The sequence below is a fragment of the Hyperoodon ampullatus genome (genome assembly GCF_949752795.1).
Source record: "Hyperoodon ampullatus genome assembly, chromosome: 9".
NCBI classification, from domain to species: Eukaryota; Metazoa; Chordata; class Mammalia; order Artiodactyla; family Ziphiidae; genus Hyperoodon; species Hyperoodon ampullatus.
The window spans coordinates 30247640-30271588 of NC_136922.1; the positions used below are offsets into that span (position 1 = coordinate 30247640).

Below are 23949 nucleotides of genomic sequence, written 5' to 3' on the forward strand. Positions count from 1 at the left end.
GCCTCCTCCACTAAAACCCAGTATTTATGGTGGGAATGAGAAATGCTGTGTGCCATGCGGTGAAATAAAGTCCTATGTTAATCAGAAAACTTTAGAAAATCATGATAGAGCCTAACCTGTTGGAAGGCAGTGGGGCAAAAGAAAAAAAAAAGCCTTTCACTATTCCTTCCATTAAATAAATTCATTTAGGAAGTCTTTTTATTGTTGTTGAAAACTCGGAATACTGTATGACCGCTAAACACAAAAGTAATCAGACAAACTCATGTCAATGTCAATATGCTTAAAATTTTGGAGGGACATGTTTTAATCAAAATAGGAATTATTTTTTAAATAAAAGAAGTTAGCATTACAATAACCCCTTTCTATTATGCTCACAGACAGTATTTGGCTTAGTCATTAAAAAACAGATTACAGGAGAAAGCTTGCCAACTTGAATCCCAGCTCTGCAACTGACAAGTTGTAAGGCCTTGACCAAATTACTCCACTTCTCTCTACCTCAGTTTATTCATCTTTAAAAAGCACAGGGCTTCCCCGGTGGCGCAGTGGTTGAGAGTCCGCCTGCCGATGCAGGGGACACTGGTTCGTGCCCCGGTCCGGGAAGATCCCACATGCCGCGGAGCGGCTGGGCCCGTGAGCTGTGGCTGCTGAGCCTGCGCGTCCGGGGCCTGTGCTCCGCAACGGGAGAGGCCACAACAGTGAGAGGCCCGCGTACCGCAAAAAAAAAAAAAAAGCACATAATAACACATCTCTCATATTACATCATTGTGAATATTTTAAAAATCAAGTAGAGCATGGAAATATGTCAAGGACAATAGCACACACACACAATAAATGTCAACTATTATTATTATATACATAGTAGGTTCTGGAGATTTGTCTCACGCACTGAGGAACTATTTTAAATGTATTTTATATGTTGAGCTAAGTCACTTCCAAAACACATCTGAATGAATAATCATGAGTTTCTTATCTACCCAAAAGCAAAGGCAAAACGATCAAAAGTGTGAAAATCACTAACCGTTGAGCCAGTGGTGCTCCGAAATATCAGTTCTGATGTAATGGTGGTCGTGAGTAGGCCCAAGGGACCGCGTGAATGCAGTATCCTTGCCAAGGAAATCAGAAGCTGTTCCAGAGTAGAGGTACTCATCTGCAAGGGAGAAACGAATACCCAGGACTTCTAAGAGTTTACCAGCAGACACTACTGACAATAGACTAATTTCACAGCATGAAACCAATGATGTTTATTGCTTAACATCAGAAATATATTGTTTCATAAATTTCCCCTTCAGAGTTTGAAAAATCTGCTTAGTTGAAGAAAAGATAACTCAGTGAACTTTGGTAAGCCAATGTTAACTACTTGAATATAAAAAAGGCCAATGTCTTCCGAATTAATAATTGCACATGAATTTAGCTTCTGTTATGAATAAGTTCCTCTTCTTTCCCTTCTCCCCACGAATAATTCAAGGACATATCATAATTAGGAGTCTTTCTTTGTAATAACGCAAAAAAATATTTAGAAAGTAAACGCCATAATGAGGAATGAATTGTGTAATTAGTATTTACTTAACCGACACAACCTCAGTGACCACAACTTTTCTTTGCCTAACTTCTGCTGAAAGGGAGCTTTCAGCACTGAAGTCATACTTTGTAATTATAACATGTTGCATTCCTTGTAGCTAATCATGTCTCTAATAGTTCTGATAAACAGGCATTTCTGAAAAAGGAAAGATGTTGCCATTACTGCATACCAAACTTCTCTGTCCTGTTATTTATGTAAAGTGAATATCCATGTTTACCAGAGACAGAAGGAGAGAGAGAGAAGAGAAGAAAAGAGGAGAAAGGGGGTGAGAGAGGTAGAAAGAGGTGGAGAAGGGGAAGGAGGGAGGAAAGAAATGAGGAAGAAGGGAAAGGGGAGGAGTGGAAGATGGGAGAGAGGAGAGGAAGAAAGGATAGAAGGGAGAGGAGTGGGAGGCGGGGGGAGAAAAGGATGGGGGTTGGAAAAGAGGGGAATGGTGGTCCATGTTCCCTAATGCTGGTTAGCATGTAGTGGGAGAGTGGGCTGAGGCAGGAAGAATACGTTCCCTACAGTAGCATGCATTACCCCTTTGAGAGCTAAGCCTCTGTTTCAAGAAATCTTTATATTCAACTACTTGGAGTTACACTTAATAGACTAAAATTTAAAAAAAATAGCTAATCTCTACAGAGCATTTAGATTTTTAAAATGCCTAAATAGAATAACAACTACAGACACTGTTTTATCACTAAAATTCAATTTTCCTCAGAAACATATCTTGAAAATTCTGCCTTTGCATAAATGATTCAGATACTTTCAAAATCCTCCGATTACATCCACTGAAATAAGACTTTTCCTGAACTATCTGAGACAACCAACCTAAATACTCATGACAATAGTCGACTTCCAAAAGGGGGAAACACACACACATACATATAAAAGAGAGAAATCCAGTTACATAAAGTAAATATAGACGTGGTACTGATTCCATCTCTTAAATATATATGGTGGAAGGCAGTATTTCATTGTGGGGCAAGTTTTAAAAAGTAGAAGAATAACAATAACAACATCCATAAAGACATTATGAAAAAAGTTTGGTAAGAGTAAAGGAAACACACCATCAATTTGAAATATAAAATTACAAATATTCAAACATTTTGCCAGAAAAAAATGGTGTATTTAACATAAAAGTTGGATCTGTATATCCAGGCTTTAAAACTGTCTTCTTTGTATTTAAATTACTCAGGGGTTCCTACGAGGGGTCACCAACACCTACAATCTATTGTTTTTTTATTAAGGGTGTGTCAACCCTACTTGACAGATCAGAATCACAAATCATCAGTCTCATTTTCTGAGGATAATGACTGAACATTAGTCACATAATTTTCAAAAAACACACACACTTTCACTTCAAAGGAAGAGCACTAGTTCTCACTAAGTGAAAATTAAAATGTCATGGTGCGTCACTCTGATAGTCTATTCAAACATCTGATGGACAAGTTAAATAAAAAGAGACTGAAGTCGTGAACCAAACCAAGACAAAAGGAGTCCTTATAATGGTTGAAATTCAGAGGTCGTGCCGACATTCCTCAGAAAAGACTTCAGACCACACAGTACTGCCTTCTTTAAACAGGACGGCCCTCCCATAAGAGAATTTAAGATGTATACAAAGCAAGAGAAGACTGAATGTGCTAGCAAAACTTTCACATTGCCATTAATATAATCAGGTTATGGTGAAACTGGGGTGAGAGGTGTTATACCATTCTTTTATCTGTATTCTATAGTTTGTTTTATTAATTTATCCACTTACATCTTATTATTAATCCCCCTACTCAAACCTTCAAAATATTTTGTAACATATTATGTTCAAGGAATTGCTAAATTTAACTGCCATAGTGAACCAAATGGGGCATAGCTAAATATAAGAAAATCTGGGACAGCTACATGTAGAATTATAGCACAATTGCATGTGTGTCATTTGTATTAAAAAGAATTCAACCTGAAGTTCATTTAAAATGTAACTGTGCTGACGTTAGGGATTACTGGAGCCTCACTTTATGGATAAGGAGCTAAGTATAGAGAGACATGACACTAAAAAACTACAACCAAACAGCCAGTGGATGATTAATCCAAAATAATCTTTAACTCATTGAGAAAATGTGGTTGAATCTACACACACCTTTTTAGAAAAACACCTAAAAGCTAGAACTATCCATCACTGATCTTACCTGTCATTACTGAAGCAAAAGGCTGCTGAGGATCAAAAGGACATTTCAGTCTGCCAGACTCCAAATGATGTGTGTCTAGTTTGAACATAACTTCCTGTTATGAGAAATATTAACACAAGTGAGATATTTTTAAATGTCCGAATCAGCAAGAACGTAGGAGATAAGAATGAAATTCTAATTCATTAATTCAACAAAAGCTGAGCATATAGCATGCACATCATGCTGTGCTTCTTAACTCTTCCACAAATATTATTTTTGGCAAGACTCAATTCCCATGTTTTGGTCTCCATTTGCCCAAAGTAGTGATGATAATAATGAATGAATTTTTCAGCTGGAAGTAGCAATATCCTTGATTCATTTAGCCTGGACCACTATCATAATCAAAATCATCATCAAGCACTCCTATTTCTTAAGCCTAATAACTAATTTACTGAGTCTAATAAGCCAAGTTCCTCCTCTAAGGAAAAAATTTACTATAATAATTATACTTTCATAACTATTATGGTCTATCTACCTAAGCATCTACAACTATACCAAATTACTTAAGCTTCGTGATATTTTGTAATTTTAGTGACTTAAAAGCGTTGTAAGGCAGGCAGTTCATTTTCAGAGCTGTTGATACATGTGGGCAAAAAAAAATCCTGTTGTAGTATTTTCACTATTACAAAAACACTATGCACATTAAAGCCACATAGTTATTTTGGCTGAAACATCTATTTTTATAATAGTGGCCACAGACAGAATGGCATTGGCAGACTTTTAACATTCAGGGAAAAAAAACATCTTAAGTTGAACTTTCCAAGAAAAATATGAATGTATAATGAATATGGCCCCATGAGTTTGAGTGTTTCATAACAATGACAACACTACCGTCCAGTAAAAGACTGATGACTCAGGCTGCAAATGCACTAGTTAGAGAAATTCAGAGTTTCAGATATTCTCTCTAGATGGCATATCTACAAAGTTATATCAGAGCACACATGCAATAAAAAGGGATCATTCAGTGCCACTTATCTAGAAAGCAAGTAAAGAAGCAAAAGGGATAGAGGAAATTGGATTATTTGGATTATTATTATTGTATTATGTGTCATTTCAGATCTTTTTCTTATTAACAGGATCAACAGTAATTACCACCTTATTAAAAAATAGTAATACCAATTTAAATAGCATGATTAACATTTGCCATTTTATAGTTTTAAGTAATGCACTTTAATACTAAGAGTAATGGTACTTAACAATTAATACATACTAACCATGGGCCAGGAACTTCATGTACATTGTCTCACTGAATCTTCACCACTAACCTAAAGATGTAGCTACTTTAATTCCAGCTTTACAAGAGGAATATTGAGCATAAAAGGGAGTAAGTATCTTGTTCAGCATCACATAGTGAATAAGAAGCAGAGCAGTAGGTTGAACTCAGGGCTGTCTCCAAAGTTCATTTTCTTAACTAATCTAGTCTCAGGATTTCAAACTCATGGATTTAGAAATGTGTTGAAATTAATTTATAGACTCACCATGACCATGTAACATGATCAAGCCCAAGTATGTTTAGTTAGAACAGTTCAGCTAATGACAAGTTGTGATAGTGGCGCCTAGGCATGAAAAAAGTCCAGTGAGAACACATTTAGGGCATGTTTCCCAACTGTGGATGGGGCTAGAGATATGTCAGGAAAAAACACCTACAGATCACAGCTCTTAAGAATGTTTAAATATTAAGGGCACATTATTCTCCACAGGTCAAACAGAACTGTTGACTCTAAAGCCTATAATGGGATGTTGTAAAGGGAAAAAGTAAACTGAATCCTGGTGTGCCAGAAGATTATAGTGAAAAGCTAAAAAAGAAAAACCAAGAAAACACCTGGGAGAATGTCATAGTTGATACAAAGTCCTAGATAAACCCTTATAATTGTACAGACTTCTGTTGTCAAAACGCAGCATTTCATTAAATTCTCAAGATAAGCCCATAGAATTGGTATTTGCGGAGGCTAAGGACAAGGTCTCCCTTATAATCTCCTGGAGAAAGGAGACAGCAGGAAAGCAAGTTTCCTTGAGCCAGAGTCAAGGATACCAACAGGAAAATGATGTAAAAAAATAATGGCTGATTAAATGGACTTCCTGAGACAAACTGAATGACATGACACTTTAACTTTTGGGACGACTTCAATTTTATAAGATTTTCCCCATTAAATTCCTTAAGCCTAATTAATCATGCAAAAAAGTACCTGTCTAAACTGCACACAGAGAAATACTGTTGAAGTAAAGACATAAGAGGATAAGAGTAGGAAATGTTTAACTATCACATTAGGAAAAATTATTATTAATATTATTAATACTATTAATATTTAAATATGAGATTTGCAGCAGAAGGGAGATTCCAGAGGAAAGAACATACTTCTATTCTAATTATGAAACAACTATCAGGCACCCCCAGGATTGCAGAGTAGATACACAGGTAGATAGATTAATAGACAGATAGAGACTGCAGACACTATTTTGAAATAAAGTTTATATACATACTTTTGAAATACTTGCCTCTGCCTTTCTGTGTTCTTGTTACCTAATACGGCTGCGAATTAAGTGACCGGAATAGAGCAAGGGCTATACCACAGCCTATGCACGATCATTTTCTCATTTTATTCTTAAAATAACTCTGAGTTACTATTATTATTGTCATCATTTTGCTGAATAAACAGAAGCTTAGAAAGTTTATGCAGAAGACCGTGGAGCCATGGTAAATGATCCGGGCCATAATTCAAACTCTGGCTCCCCCTGTTTAGCTCTTAGCTGTTGTCAACAGCCCTGACTTCTATCCTGAAATCCGGATCCAACCGCCCACTTGGTATGACCTACGGAACATTTCTCAAATGCAGAATGTACAAAACTAACTCACCATTTTCCCCACAAATCTGTTACTCTTCTCATCTCAATAAATAACACCCCTCTCCAACTCACTGCCAAAGATAGAAATCTGGGATTCATTTCAGCTGTTTCCTCTTTCTCCCCGTTGCCCCAGGCACAGAACAGTGGTCCCCAGGAAGAGGGCTTCGCACACTTCTCTCCTCCATCCCTGTTATCTGTTGCTCTTCCCTCTTCCCAGCTACCTGAGAAGCAATCTTATCTATTTGAAAATGGAAGTGCCTTCCCTCTGAACGGACAGTGAATGCTGGGACTAATAATTCATTTTCGAAGAGAAGGATCTTCAAGCAGGGCTGCCATACAATTACCTGTACTCCTGACTAGTGGAAAACTCACAAGGCTCAATATCCCTGTTCACTCATAATTCTCTTATTCACAGAACTTGTAACTTTGACTGACCCAGGGCTTTTTGACAGTCTCAAGCTAAGTAATTAGCGCCTTCTAAATTCCCTTTCAGCACTTGTGACTTTTAGGAGTTAAGGAACACTATTTGCATCCCTCAGCAGGTTGTGAGTTTGGCCTTTAGCCCCAGGCCTCAAAACACATCCAAGATGTGGGGCTATCTCATGTAATTGCAGCCTATGCTATAAGCCACTGTTATATATTACCCTTCATCAAAGCTAGGCAAGAGAACATTACACCAGCAACAAAGTATGATGGATTCAAGTTGCCAAGTCTCCTAGTGGTTCAGAGATTTAACTATCAGGGTTGCTTTACTTTCAAACCATTGAGTCTGGGCTGGTTAGACAAGTTGGTTAGAGAGAAAAATTTATCCGGCCACAGTTGTGGGTTTGATCTCTGCTTGGATCAGTTAAATCAGTGTAAAGAAACCTGTACCATGAGCCCAGACTTTACTTTCAAACACGCAGCCAATTACCCTGCAAATATGTGTGGTTATTCACAAGAAGTATATACATAAACATAAGGATGACAGTGTAACCCCTCAACCCACACAAAGGAATGATTTAGAGTACATATTCTAAAGCTCAGTTGGGCACGCTTGCTCTAGGGATAGACTACTTTGGTTCAATTCCTTGCTAGACCATTTATTAGTTGGGTGACTTAGGAATGTTATTTCATTCTACTGAGACTCAGTTTTTACTAACTTGCAAACTGGAAGTTATTTAGATACCAACTTCATTAACAGTGTTGTGAAATTACAAAAACAATCCATGTAAAGTGCCTGGCACAGTCCATGACACAAAGAAAGTACTCTAACGTGTTAGTTGTTGATTAAATTATTGTAATCTGCATGTTTCTCATTTACTGAAATGCTCATTGATTGCTGGAATACATTACTCCTAATTAATACATCCCACATTTCCACTATGTCACTTTGGTCTGGCAGAAATAATAAGTCCAGTGTGATAACAACTATCCATACAATTTTAAGAAAATTATTAAAATTATCTGTATTTAGTGTCTACTATTGTAAACATAAGTAACAGGTCAAATTTGTTGGATGGGAAAAATTAAATTATTTATAAGGTATCATTTCATTGCAAGGTCTTATGGGAAACAAATTTTTACCAACAGCAACATACTAAATAGATTTAGTTATAAAGGAAACTCAAGAGAAAATAAAGCTGTACATAGAGCCTAGAAAACAAGCACTTTCAACATTGTATACCATTTATTTTAATCATATCACTAAAAAAACTTTTAATAGAAGAAATTTTTATTAGGTGGATAAAGTGTACAATCAAAATGGCAATCCATAAAGTGGTTTGGAATGTAAGTTCTTATTCAGTTCATACAGAATACGATTCAATCTTTCTATTCAAGTCTAACTATTTTATGTCATAGGCATTAAGTAACAAGTTATTATAATAAATTGTTTTTGTGCTATTTCATTATATTACCTCCTTGTAGAGTCCAAGATCAATATATCCACATATTGGATGAAATGCTCCAGTTCCACATACATAAACATGAGTTTTGTTATAGGGTTGAAGTACCCGGATGAAATTTGCACATTCTGTCTATTGGGCATACAAAAATAAAAGCATTAGCATACAATTCAGGTATTTGAAAGATTATCATTCTTACCACCTGTTTCCCAAGTAGATTAATTATCAAAAATAAGAACTAAAATAAAAAAGACTCATGAGAAATGTTTAACACCTGACTTAGCAAAGGAGACAAAACAAATTAGAAACTATGGCTTTAATGAGTGACTGAAGCTTTTTGAAGGTTTAAGGCTTTGAACTAATCACAGTGCTAGAATGAACATCTCTATAGTGGGACTCAATGGGGCCTAGAGAATGAACATAATGTGAATGAGGTATCCATACTTTCTTTCAAGGATTTCCTACAGAACCAAACCCATAATGCTCTGATGTTCCCACACCGTCTATCCCATATAGAACCTACTGTGTGCAACTTCAACTGTCTCAGCTACACTAAACAAAACACTCAACACAGATGTGTCTTCCTATATATTACCTCGTTCTTATTTTCCAGAATTGCCTACCACTTTATTTCCATTTATTTTCAATATTACAGAGCCTTTAAGACTGAGCTTAATTCCTGCTTATTTCAAGAATCTCTTCTGTTTTTTCCATAAATATTTTTTTACACCAAGTCAAAATCTTAAGAGACATATTTCTGCCTCTTTTGCAAATGCTTAAGCCTAAAAATTTTTCTTTCCAATGTATATCTTTATAACTTAATTATTTTCTAGCCCCCAATTACTTGTAAATAGTGACTCAATTTTTCAGAGTAGTCATTCTTGTTATTATATATTATTTTCAATTCATCTTCTGTAAGTCATCCCTTGTCTTTACAGAATTATTGGCAACAATTTGTTAACCATGGCTTCATGATTCCCGGGACCAAAGAATCCTGAGAAAACACTGGGCAGTAGTCTACTTTTATTCTAGATCAACTCTACCCAGGAGGTGGGCAAGTGTTTACCAAGGAGGTTGGAAATCTATGAAACAACTGAGATTCAAAGAAAAAGTCCATTTTCTCCCTGCCTGAGTGCCCACAGGTCCTTCAACTGTCAGGTCACTGTTGTTGTTAGGGTCGTTAGGAGGAGAATATTAAAAAATAAAAATAGGGCTTCCCTGGTGGCGCAGTGGTTGAAAGTCCGCCTGCCGATGCAGGGGACACGGGTTCGTGCCCCGGTCTGGGAAGATCCCACATGCCACAGAACGGTTGGGTTCATGAGCCATGGCCACTGGGCCTGCGCGTCCAGAGCCTGTGCTCCGCAACGGGAGAGGCCACAACAGTGACAGGCCCGCGTATCGCAAAAAAATAAATGAATAAATAAAAATAAAAAAGATAATGACCTAACTGGTAGGATGATTTTTTAAATTAAGTAAAATTTTTAAAAGGCAGACAACAACTTAGCTGATAGGATGATGACTGTTATGTGGACTAAATTAAAGAATATAACATTTAATAATTGTTTATCACTTACCCTGATTTTGATCTATACAAAATAATCAATATCCCAGTGGCTGTTCTGATTTTAGAATGAATAGCTATGTCTCCATATCTGTGGCACAGAGTTCCTAGTACCTACTTCTTCCTCTGTCCAGCTAACCTGGCAATCTTATGTCTCAAGAATTTGTAGCTCCCAGTGAATAAGATCTGCACATTCTACTGCAGAAAAATGTTGTAAAGAACTTACTTATTTGAGTTTTCTGCTCTCTGCTTTCTTATAAACAAAGCAGTTGCTTAAGACTATATGAAAAGACAGTCCAATCCCTCAGTTAACCACGCAAGGGAAGGATGTTTCTTTATCAGGTAGGAAGAGTGGGCACTTTCTAACAGCAGAAGGGCCACTGCATATAGTTACACAGGTTGTATGCTGTGAAAAAGTCATATCTGAGGAAGTGCAAATCACACTGAAGACATCTTTGTTACCTTGAATATTTTCATATGTTTAGTATATGTTCGCATATAATTATTATATGTAGCCTCCTAAGAAAGGAAAATTTTATATTCATTAAGATAATTTTCTGTCAGATCATCTTGCTTAACAAAATCATATTATGTGTTTTCCACCCTTCCATCAAGGTGTTTGATGAAGAGAATTTATTTTCTATTGACACAAAGGCACCGTAGAGAACTAGTTTCATGTTCTTTTACATTATGCTAGACAATCTCAAATGAAAACCTAATTCAGAGATTAAATATGCCCTACTAATGGTTTTGAACAAATGACACAGTAATATGAGATAAGCCAAGGCAAAAAAAAAGGAAAAATATATGCAATCAGCAGATAAATTGCAATGATGGCTTCACTGCTAGGGTAAGAGATTTCAATATCCTCTAGCTTTCATTTTGCTCACTCATGCTCACTGTAGGGACTTTTATTTATTGGTCTTTTCCCCATGAAGAGATTTATGCAGGGTGAAATCTACACATGGAACAGTACACAGGGAGGGCAAGAGTAGAGTTATATGCCTGCAGTAAGGTGGGATTCACTCACTGCCAGTGATTTCACCATTTTTTCAAAAGCTCAGTGTTACAAAAGAATCATAGAATTTAGAGGGTAATTGTTATGGAGTGAACATCTGTGTCCTCCCAAAATTCATGGGTTGAAACCCTAAACCTCCCAGGGTGATGGTATTAGGAGGTGAGGCCTTTAGGAGATAATTAGCTTTAGAAGAGGTTTGGAGAGTGAGATCCTCATGATAGGATTAGTGCCTTTCTAAGAAGAGACCAGGGCACTTGCTCTCACTCTCTCTGCCCTGTGCAGATATCACAGGAAGATAGCCACCTGCAAGCCAAGAAGAGAATTTTCACCAGAGACCAAGTCGGCCTGCACTTTGACCTTGGATTTCCCAGCCTCCAGAACTGTGAGAAATAAATATCTGTTGTTTAAGCAGCCTAGTTTATGGTATTTCGTTATGGTAGCCCAAGCCGAGTAACACAGTAATTTTACAAGATTCTGAATTCAATATTTGTATAAAGAAATAAAACAACTGCCTTTCCAGATTATAAATTATAAAGTCAGAAAGACTAGGGACTGTGAGAGACACCGCACTGTTTAAAAAGGCAAATAAGGCCCAGAGTGAAGTTTTACACACGTAGGAGATAAAATTTGAGTGATGATAAAGAAAAAGCTCTGAATCACACCTAAAACATTTCCCATCCTTTAACTTTCCTGGGAGTTACTTTATTAAAATGCAGCCAGCCCTGGAAAGTAACCTATTATGCTAGTTTTTACTTTAGTGAGATGTCACCAAGGATGTATTTCTGAAATTCCTCTCTTCTCTCAGATTGGGCTGCCATGGAATAGAACCACGTATCCCGAGTTATCTGACACAGTTTACAAAAAAAGTCAGTTCTGCTCAAAGTTTTCTGTGGTGAAGTTGATGGAGGGCAGTTCTCTGGGAAGCCTGGAGGCAATGACAGGCAGTGAGGGGAAGAAACCGGGGACAGAGATTCTAAAAGAGAAGGTCTCATTTTAAATTTTGCCTGGGGTGGACATTTCAGCCAAACACTGGAAGCAAAGCAAAAGCCTTTACAATGATTTCTCTTTTAATTTATAAAGGTTCCAAGATTTGCTTCAACAGCACGAGCAATAATTAACTTGATTTAATTCACTTAGTGACCGACATGGCTATTAATGGTGGTGTAATTCTGTGAGGCATAAAGAAGATAAATTCGGGAAGCAGCTGTTTTAACTTTCCCTGAAAGCTGGCTAATTTATCAGCTATTGCCCACAATGGCAAGGGTTGGGGCATGACACCAAACAATTCAATTCAGCCAGTAACGTACTCAACCTGGGAAAAGAACTGAATTTCTCCTTCCTTCCCCATGCTTCCCACCTCCCCAACTCTCCACTGGAAGAAAGAGAGAGAGACAGAACTCAAAACAAGTATCAACTTTCTAATTCTCTCAAGTAAGATTATTTGTTTCAATTTTTACCTCTCGTACACATCCTTACATATATCTAAAGAGATATACAATGAAATAAATAAAACAAATATGAAACAATTAATACTTAGAGAAAAGACAAGTAAATATGTTTATATATCAACACTTAGAATTTTTGTTTCCCCCTAATACCTAGAAAAATATTAGCAAAGCAGAACTACTTGTAATTCTCTAACGTTACATATAGTACAGTTAAATCCAATACAGCTTTATATGTATTTCTGATAACTGACTTATAATCACTAATTTTAATTTATTTTGGTTATATATGAAAAGGCATTTATGATTAAGAATGTGGTCTGGGCTTCCCTGGGGGCACAGTGGTTGAGAGTCCATCTGCCGATGCAGGGGACACGGGTTCGTGCCCCGGTCCGGGAAGTTCCCACATGCCACGGAGCAGCTGGGCCCGTGAGCCATGGCCGCTGAGCCTGCACGTCCGGAGCCTGTGCTCCGCAACGGGAGGGGCTACAACAGTGAGAGGCCCGTGTACTGCTAAACAAACAAACAAACAAACAAACATCTCACATGGGAGGATTTCTACGGAGCAAAACCAGTTGTGGTAGAAGGGCAAAGAAAAACATTTTAAAAGAAAAAAATTGAGAGGTATGCCTATAAAAATCTATATATCACGTAGGATACCTAGGAAAGAATATTTTTTATGTGAGTGGATCAGAAAGTAATAATATACGAATATAAATCCTAATTTTACAACTATATAAAATATTTAGCGTTTATAGTAATGAAAGAATGTCAAGCTAAAGCAACAAAAATAATTTTCTTTTTGTTGGCAAAAATTAAATATATTTATTTCATTCATTAATGTATTAGTATTAAACATTAACTATATATTGTATCCAACATTAGCAAGGGTATGGGGAAATATACCCTCTTAAGAGCATGCACTGCTGGATAAAGCATAAGAAGCATAAACTTTCTGGGGGACCATTTTACAATGTATATAAAAGATTTTATATCCTTTGACCAGTAATTGTACTCAATAACCTAAGATGTTCACAATATTTATATATAAGGCTTCTCATGTGCAGCATCATTCACAATAGTAAAAACTGGATATCTACCAAAACTCTAACAATAGGAGATTGATGAAATAATATATAAAGGAATGCAGTGCAGCTATTAAAAGTAGTGTTATAAAAAAGGAATTTAATGACATGGGAAAATGCTCATGGCAGTCTGCGAAGTGAAAAAAAAATGTTTTAAGGGACTATGTATACAATGATTTCATTCTGAAAAATAGTAAATAGATAAGATAGAAGAATAAACATCAAAATGTCACCAGCTATCTCTGGGTAATGTTCATGGGGGAAGAACAATTTACAGATGAATTCTATATAATTTGCAAACTTTCTACAATGAACACTTTGTTTTACTTTAGATGTTCTTTAAAAAAAAGAATGTAATCAGAAAACTTTAGAGATGGAAGACCCTTTAACCCTATGTAATGTCTCCATTGACAAGGTTGTGCGCCCCTACAGTTAAGCCGACGACTCAGGCTGCCCACACCCCATGCATTCTTTTGCCTGGACTGAGCAGTTTACCCCACTCTTTTAGAGCAGGACCAGACATTTCTTTAGTGACTTTCTTTTGAATAATATTCGAAGCAGACACAAAATGCAAGCAAATAGCTTCCTGTCACCTCTTCCCTTCCTTGGATTAAACTGGGGATGGTGCTCAAGAAAGTGGAATAGCTCTCTTTTGTTTCCTCTCATTCCACTCCCTTCCCACGCCAATTAGCTAACTTTCATTATGGTAAATAATTCACTATTTTTCAGTTATATAGTACCTTTGTGTAAAGGGACAGTCTTTCCAAACACTTGTTAATTCTAAACACACTCTTGGGAAGTAGGTAAAAATTACTAGAGAGAAGGGAGGAGAGAGGGTAATGCCAAAGGCAATAAAAGATGTTAATAAAACCACGCACTTGCCTCAGTTTTCTGTTGGCCAAAATCTATGTAATGCTGTAAAATGAGGATCTGCATTATGGTTATCGTGAAGAGAGAAATGATTTGAGGGATACAGTTTGTAGACCTTACAGATAGAACTCAGACCTTGATGTGTAGATTATAGTGTATTATAAGAGCATAGATCGTGGGGCAAGCCTTCTGGATTCAATTCCTGGCTTCAATATTTACTAGGTATGTAATATTGGGCAAGTCATTTAATCGTTCTGGCCTCAGTCTTCTCATCTGGAAAATGAGCAATAAAAATAAAATCTAACATACCGTATTGTTGTAAGGATTAAACGAGATTATAGGTATAAAGCTTTGAAAGCAGTTCCTGGAACATGGTAAGTGCTATAAAAATGTTAGCTATTCTTAGTAACTCTAAAATACAGTATTATTTTAAAGGGGCAAATTGAAAAGAAAGAAACAAAGACTTGCATTATACCTACATAATTCAACAGCAAACTTGATAGACTTCAGTAAAAAGAAAGAAGCTCCCTAAATCTCTAATCCTAGGTTAACAGTGTACTTAAAGTACACAGTGTACTTTAAAGTGTACTTAAAGTTAGAGGTGACTACAAGCTCTCAAATACAATTGAATTGGAAGAATAGGTTCCATATACTGGATCTTATGTACTCTCTGGGATACCACCTTCAAGCAAGTTTATCACCCTTTGTTTTAGCTTGATAAGAGGGGCAACTGAGTTACTCTACAACTGGAATTAATGAACATACTGAAATGAGAACACTGTCACAATTAAAACTTCACTGATTGACCTTGAATGCTTATCCCTCACTTATTCCATGGAAAAATTGACACTACTCTGTTGGAGTAAATTTAAAACACCCTTTTCCTACTTGCCTCCTTATCATACACTCAATACTGATGAAACACAAAAGTGTTCACACTGTTTATGACATGCTTCTACTGTTATGCAACAAAGTAAATTTGAAAAATCACAACCAAAGCATCTTTCTTTCCCATGAGTTCAAAAAAGTACTGTTGCTTTTGAAGACTGGGGCACCTGCTCACAGGGCATCTGACATTGAACAGGGTGGAAAGATTAGAGACATGAAAGGAAGAATATATTCTACATTAGTTGACACTCTTTCATTTCTAGCAAAATAAATGTAAAAACTTTTTCCTGTTGCATTTGAAGCATACACTCTGATATACTTCTGCTAACATAAATGTGCCCCAAAAGTCACATTTAACACTAACTGAATACAGAATGAGGCATAAACAAAAGTTTCTTTCTTTTACTTTGTTTTGATTATTTTGTTTTGCAGGACAGTCATCCTTCAGTATCCTCGGCGGATTGGTTCCAGGACCTTGACATATATCAAAATCTGAGGATGCTCAAGTCCCTTATATAAAATGGCAAACACACAGCCTCCCATATACTTTATCTCTAGATTACTTCTAATACTTAATACAATGTAAATGCTATGTAAACAATTGTAAATACAATGTAAACACTATGTAAATAGTTGCCAGTAAGCAATAAGTTCAAGTTTGCTTTTTGAACTTTCTGGAATTTTTTTTTTGGAATATTTTTGATGCACAGTTGGTTGAATTTATAGACGTAGAACCTGTGGCCAACTGTACAGTGGCTACATATAAGTAATCATTTGTGTAATATCTATAGCCCTCATTAGATTAAAAGATCCATGAGAGCTTCCATACACTATTAATGCACATATTTAGGCTCTTAATAAATATTTGTTGGATAAATGAATGAACAAATGAGTGAATAAAGTCTTCTAAGCTTCCCCTTAAATTGATTAGGTAACATATGTCATGTTGCTTTACATTTATCACAATAATAAAGTGAGAATTGTTAAATCTAATTATGCTTTCATACAACACATACTATTTGCTGTTACTAAATATGAGGGCACTGCTCAGTTTAATACTCCTGGGTTATAGTGGTTAGAGGAAACATTCCAAAATACTGCAAAGGAAGCCTCATGATATCCATTCTTTTGCCCAAAGTTAGAACTCTTTCATTTTGAGTTACATTCAGGAAGTGATTTCTTTTGCCAAAGAACAATTCTCCCTATCATTACAGGGCAAGAAGTCAGAGCAGAACACAGTGCATCTGGCCTGAATCAGAACATTCCGATGAGAAGAGGCAGTTAGAGCCACAGCATTGCTGGAGATAAAAAAAGGCAACACAATTTGGGGAAACATGTAAGACAGCTTGGACAGTGCAAAAGCAATCCAGACAAGACACCCCAAAGATGATGAGGGCAGTTATACCTGTCAAAGGGGTTTCTCTGGTCCTTAAGGGAGCTTAAACTAGAAGTTTATACTAGGACCCCACTATTTATCCTTTACAAGTTATTTCCTATAGTTATACTTACATAAATTTTGGAGTAAATTATTTCTAGTTCTTATTCCAGAATGTTGTATTATTCATTTTCAACCAATCTTTCTTAATAGCTCTATAATGTCTACTTTTGCAAGAATTCCTGTAGGTGTTGTAAGTTTAAGTTCACTCCAAATTAGGTAAAATGTCAAGTGTGTGTTTGTAATGCTAAAACCACTGGTGATTTTGTGTACATTCACAAAATACATGCATTAGATGAAAAACACACAACCCTAGAAATACAGTATTTTCTGATGGTTTACTTTTAAATATTTTAAATGTATTTCTGAGATTTTTTTGTGAAGAAAATACAGTTAGAATTAACACTTTAGAAAGGGTAGTATTTCTAAATTTCTGAGAATAATGTCATTCCTTTTGGCAAGGTAGAAACATTTTATACCATATTAATCTTTACACAGAATATTAGTGTAGTCTTAAAAATAATATACTAATGTCATTAATTCAATAAAACCCAATATAAATATTTGCTATCATATCAGCACCAGTTTAACAAAGATGTTTTTTAAAGCCTCATACTTACATTGGCATCTTTCCCAGCTAATTTACACAATTCCACCCGTTCCTTTGCAGCAGGCCAATAAATCTGTAAAACATTTCAAGGTGTGTTAGAATCTGAATATCTAAAACACCACACAATTCTAATTAGGAAAGTGAGTGTGTGAAATTAAAGAGTGGCTATCAAGACAAAAGCATGCTGTTAGATAGGATGTAGGAATTTTGAGATTTAAATATTTTCCAAAGCCACCCTAAAAAGCTTATAAGAAAACACTGGGCAAAATCATCCACTTGTTAATCTTCTAACTTCTTTTTAAATGTATTTAATAATAGATAAACCATGTTGAGTAGGCCATAACTTCTTATTGTGATGTCAACGGAATTTCAGGTTAGCATTTGCTTAGGTAAGAGATTCTTTTTACCCTGTTTTTCTGTGTTTTCTCGGTGCATTATAAACACGTGCAATGAGGTGTGAGAAACAGCTCTTTGTCACGAGCATAAGTTATCACTCCAAGTCAAAGACCAGTGTGGACTTGTTGACAATATTTAACACAAATAGAGTTGAGATGCACCTGTCATTTAGTTAAACATTAAGTAAGACAATAAGCATTATCTTATTTCAATCTCACAATGACCCTATGAGATAGCTGTACTTACTCTCTCCGTTTTCAGGTCAGAAAATTTCTTCATACAGTCTTTAAACAAGTCAAGGGCCATGAAGCTGGTTCACAACAGAGCCAAAATATGACCCAAAGTCTGCCCCTTGACCTGGGGGGGTCTCAACCACTACATAATAAATATCATTTGGGCAAATGCATTAAGGGCAAATGCATTAAGGACAAAGGGAGAAGGCTCCTTGGTTGGTCACTTTTAATCATGCTTTATCAGTCTTGAACTTATCACAAATTGTTTTGTTTTTTAACAAACTTTAGAAATTCTTCCAGGAAGTTTTTCAAAATAAGGCCCCAAACAGTTGCATTACTCCATTAGCTTACAGAAAGAAATGCTCTTTGTTAAGCTATAGACAAGAAGCAACAAGAAAGTGAAGCTCTGAGTAGCTTACATGTTCCAGGAGTTCCTGACAAACCTTTATTTTGTTTCTCACCAATGTTAGCAGAAAATATTTTAATAGGTGGGGAAAAAGGAAAATATCCTGAGGGAATACACTGAAAGAGACTTGTTAAACCTGGAATGAACAAATGATTTAGAAGTCACTAATGTTTATATGATATTATTCTCATAGTGAAATTTTAGGGTTTTATGTCTCTGAATAAAGAAGAACATAGACTAGCACTTACAGTCTCTGAACAGACAAATACGATTAAATTACTGAGATTTTAAAATAAGTAAGGTTGTTCATTTAGAAGACATTTTAACAACTATAAATTACAATCAAAGGGTGTACATAGATAGGGTCTTTGAGTGCCAACAGCAGGCTCAGGTGACCAGCTAACCTGGATGTGGTTCACAATGAAGACCTAAAGATGCTATTTATAAAGAATGGTTTAAATCACTGCAATTATACTTTCACATAATTTTGAATAGTAGCCAGCAATAAAACATGAATGGATTACAGCAATGAAAAGCAATATGAATGGACCTCAGTAATTCATTATTAGGTGAAAAAAGTATATTTCCCAAAATGACAAACAGCATGATCTCCGTAGAATAATGTTTAAAACAACTAAGATAAAAGACACTTTTTAGGTATATATGTAGATACAATTAATATGTAAAAAGAAAAGCAACAGAGTGATGAATACAGGACTCAGAAAGATGGTTACCCAAGACTGATAAAAAGATTATACTAGCAGTAATAAACAGGTTATTTAACAGATTTTAGCTTTTGTTCTGGATGGTGCATTTTCAAGTGTTTACTACATAATTAAAAACAACTAAGTAATGTAAGTTAGTAAATAAATCAAAATGGGCCATGCACAGGCCAAATGATATTAGTCGGTCATCGACATGGAATCATGAAGTCCTAAATAAATGAATATATGAATAGCAAAAATAAAATACCTTAGCTGTCAGGAAATTTGACAGTTTCTTCACATTGTTTTTTATTGTTTGTTTTTGTTTTTAATCACTGGTAGCAAAAATACTGAATTGAGTGTTCTTTTTTGCTCCTTTAAAAATAACATCCTGAAGTTATGAAAACTTTGCTTCATATTTGAACTTATGAACTCAAGGTATCCTCTCACTTTTTTCTTGCTGATTTTTTTTATTATTTTTAATTGTGGTAAAATATCCATAACATAAAATGTACCATCTTAGCCATTACAGTATTATTAAGTATATTCATTTTGTGCAACCAATCTCAAGAATTCTTTCATCTTGCAAAACTGCAACTCTATACTTGCTGATTCTTGAATATTACAGTGATTTTACAAAGGATAACTTTGTATCATTGGAATGAAAATAAATGGTACACAGAAAGCATGTCCATGATGTGTCAACTGGTTTAATCACTAGTTCATTTTATTTGGTCTCTAGTCTAGATTAATATTTCTTTGAATCCCTTCAATATGTCAGATCTTGTTCTTTTCTGTTTTATATGATGGTCAGATTTAGTCACATTTCAGAAATAAATTTAGAATAAATATTTGTAGATTTATTCAGACCCGAATATTTTATTGGTATTAGTACTATACAAAAAAAAAGAAAGAAAAGGAAATACAGGACTCTTTCACATGAAGTGTGACTTAAAAAGAAAAAAGAACATCACTGGGTTCTTTTTTTTGGGGGGGGGGTACACGGGCCTCTCACTGTTGTGGCCTCTCCCGTTGCGGAGCACAGGCTCCGGACGTGCAGGCTCAGCGGCCATGGCTCACGGGCCTAGCCGCTCCGTGGCATGTGGGATCTTCCCGGACCGGGGCACGAACCCGGGTCCCCTGCATTGGCAGGCGGACTCTCAACCACTGGGTCACCAGGGAAGCCCACTGGGTTCTATTCTTTTACCTTTAACCAGTGTATTGGGTGATTTGAGTTAAAGTAAACTATGAGACGAATGATGTTTCTAAAATTAATTTTGAATGTATTTATAGGAGCTTCAAAACGGAGGGAGTTATTTAAAGATTGATAAAACGTGGAAGCAATCTTCTTTATCATTTTTGAAACCTAAATGGAAGTTCCAAGGTTAGCACAGAGTAGTTATTGTTCATTAACCATTTGTTCATTAGACACATAATTATGAAAGGGCTTCTGTATACCTGGCAAGGTGTGGCACTGAGATGCTAAGATGTGAGTCAGGAAGACAGTTCTGTAAACAGATAGGGTAAGTGCACTTGCATAGGAGATATAAACACTATAAGAAGAGAGCAAAGAGGATGGAGCCACTATGCTCAGGGAGCCCTAAGGAGCACTGAGTGGGAAATGAAGTCCCTACCAGTCCTGACTTCTGAGCCATTGTTTTAAATTACTTGCTTTTAATAGTTTCAACTCTAATGTAACAGTTTAGCTTAGCTTAATAGTTTCAACTCTAATTTTGTCTTAAAGACTTGATACTACAATAGTAATTGCAGATTCTTTTTTCTCTTTGCAAAGGGATATAAATTTCTAAAAGATGTTTTAATGGTTTTGTTGTACATTTTCAGTTATTAATTTTAAGTCATACAACTGTAAATTGAATTGTGTCATCCTAGTATATGAAGCCATAAAACTAAAAGGACAAGCTTCCAACAACTGGGTTTTTGATTAGTGGGTAAATGTTATACAAAGATATTCAAGCACTGAGAATTTGTTGGACTCCAAAAACCAATTTAAATATATCTTCTAATGTCTGTTTACAAAGCAGATTTTTTCCCCAAAATGTTATCTCACTTTTCATCATTCACCTTCAATCCCATAAAGTCTAAAACCTGTTAAAAACAAAAATTATCCTTGGATCATTATTGTTATAGCATAGGAATTCTAAGATAGTATCACAAAGACAATTTTACTTCTTAAGGAAACATTTAAGCCTTAAAAATAAAGTTATTGAGGTTATATACTGGCTTATTTTGACACAGTACTGTCAAGAATTTAGGAATCACAAATAGAATTATCATAATAATAACAATGTAGGAGACATCTGATTGTCTTCCAGACTGTAAACATTTACTTAAAAGGAAAAAAAATCATTGTAGTTGCGCCAATATTTAGAAGCTATCATTTTAATTATGATTTATGGTGAGATTTTCTTTTACTTGCCCATTCTAGTCACTAGAATAAGGTTTTTAAAAAAAATATTCCTTTTGATCCCTTTTGGTAAACAATGTAAAAAGATAAATTTTCACATAACTCAATCTAAAAATAAAGCAAAACAAAAAACAACCAAGATTTCCACACACTCTTATACTTACATAGGATTGGCAGAAATATGTTCAAGTAACATACTTGTTTTTCAATAATCTTTTGAAGTGACATATATAATGTGACATATATATATCTCTATCTCTATCTGTATAAAAGCATTCCACTACTTCCATATATTTCTAGTCAAACCGTGTGTACGTGTGTAGATGGATACAGAGGGGGAAAAGAGTAAGAAACAAAGAGAGATAGATACATAGAGGGAGAGAGAGATGTTAACTCTGATTAGGTATAGAGTATTTCATATATAGTATCAAGTTTCAGCATCGTTTACACAAAAGCCCAAGAGGTACCTGAGATCTTGAAATTATTTAGTAGCCCAGGTAGTACACTTTGAGACTGCCTCACTCTCAGACAGAAATCACACCCCACACTTAAAAATACAAAGTCCACAATATCTATAAAAGGCCCTCTTGATCATTAATTAGGTAATAGGAAAGGTTTGAGGTAGTGATTATTACTACTCTCTTTGCTTGCTGAATTTGTCAAAAGTAAGATGACATACACATTTTCTTGCACTTTGGTGCTGTGAACACACAGCATCATGCCATATTAAAAGTTCCATTAAGCAAGACAAGCAAAACACATACCATTATTTCTAAAAGTTGATGCAGCTGTATTACTCCTTTAGAAAGTTACCCACAGACATTTTTCTTTCACTTATCAAAGAGAGGCATACCAGAAGCAGAGGTGCTACTTGCATAATTGCCATATTTTAATTGTCCTGAAATATTCCCACAGAATGCTGGTTCTTAACATTGTATGATGTACCAGATACAGCTTTTAAGCTATCATTTTGGTGGGAGTAGTCTTCAGGACCTTGGAGCCTAGACATCAAGGATCTCAAATATGTAGAAAGCTGCTCTCTCCACCCACATGTAGGACAGACATCAGAAATCAAACAGATCCTTTCTGTGGATCCTGATAAGCCCAAGAATTTCTCTCAACATAGTTATCTACTGTGTAACCACTAATTGATCCACTAAAAAATAATTAGGGGCTGCAAATTGGTTTTAATTTGAGTGCTAATTTTAGTAATCAAGTTGGTAACAGAAAACTACATGAGAAAGAAGAGAAGTAAGTTTACAAAATGTCCCCGCTTGAAGATAATCTATGGGTTAAAGTTTTAAAACAAGTATGGCTGATAAGTCAGTTTCCATATTCAGTAATTTACTGACTTAACCATGTTAGTATGTTGTTTTCATAGTATTTCATAATTGAAATTGATCATTTCCAAAAAATTAATTTTTGCCTGTTACACTTGGAAGGATCAAATACTAACCTCTCAGAATATATATGTAGTGCTCACTTTGGCAGCACCTATACTAAAATTGGAATGACATAGAGAAGATTAGCCTGGCCCCTGCACAAGGATGACATGCAAATTCATAAAGGGTTACATATTTTAAAAAAAAGAATAAGTAAAAATATGTACATATCTGTTTCCTTCAGAGTTATAGAATGTAGATTACTAGTATGAAGAGATCATTCTGATGAAATAAACATTGTCTTCACTGTCACTTTACATAAGCTTATATGCTATAAAGTTAAATTTTAAGCACATTTTTCAAAAGAGATTTAATATTAATTTCCTTATGAAACGATAGCAGGAGCTGTATGCATTTAAAAATACAACCTATGATCTAGTTTTCTTATATTGATTTTATTTGCTTATCTCTATCCAAAATCCAAAATGATTTGTTTTTTGAAGCATATTTACTTCACTTTGAAGACAAATAGGCAGGAGGAACTCACAGTAAAATGCTGCAATGTCTCTAACAATTACTATTTCATTTATAAGTTATATAATTCATTAACAGTTATCATTTCATAATGTGAAATGTCAGGCACTTTATTTTTAATTATTTAATCTTAGGCAAGTTACAGAAACATTCAAATAATGATAAGGCCTTATAACAACATCCTAAGGAAATTCTAATTATATCTGCTCTTTGTTTCATCTTTGGAAAAGCAATTTAATTGACTCAAGTTAACAAGTGCAAGGTCAGTCAAATGCCCTTTGGCCTAATTCAGAGATGCCAAGACAACTGAATGGAATACACAAGAGGAAGTTACAACTTGTTCATAAAACCTAAGACAGAAACTCACAGCCTTAAAAATGCAAGTGGCCATCTCTGTCAACAAACAGGATTCAAGTTTTTGACTGGTTGTAAAAAGGTTGGGAAAAT

The 23949-nt window shown here is 35.5% G+C and overlaps 1 protein-coding gene across 1 annotated transcript in view; it reads right to left on the bottom strand.

Annotated features, from left to right (window-relative positions):
• SEMA3D (semaphorin 3D) overlaps window positions 1-23949 on the bottom strand; it is a gene marked incomplete at both ends in the record, with an annotated part of 134343 nt that overhangs the window by 68454 nt on the left and 41940 nt on the right. The window contains 4 exons of the mRNA XM_079710927.1: window positions 1019-1147; window positions 3742-3835; window positions 8523-8642; window positions 17433-17495. Of these exons, the coding sequence (XP_079567053.1) occupies window positions 1019-1147; window positions 3742-3835; window positions 8523-8642; window positions 17433-17495 (406 nt within the window). The remainder of the gene's footprint in view (window positions 1-1018; window positions 1148-3741; window positions 3836-8522; window positions 8643-17432; window positions 17496-23949) is intronic.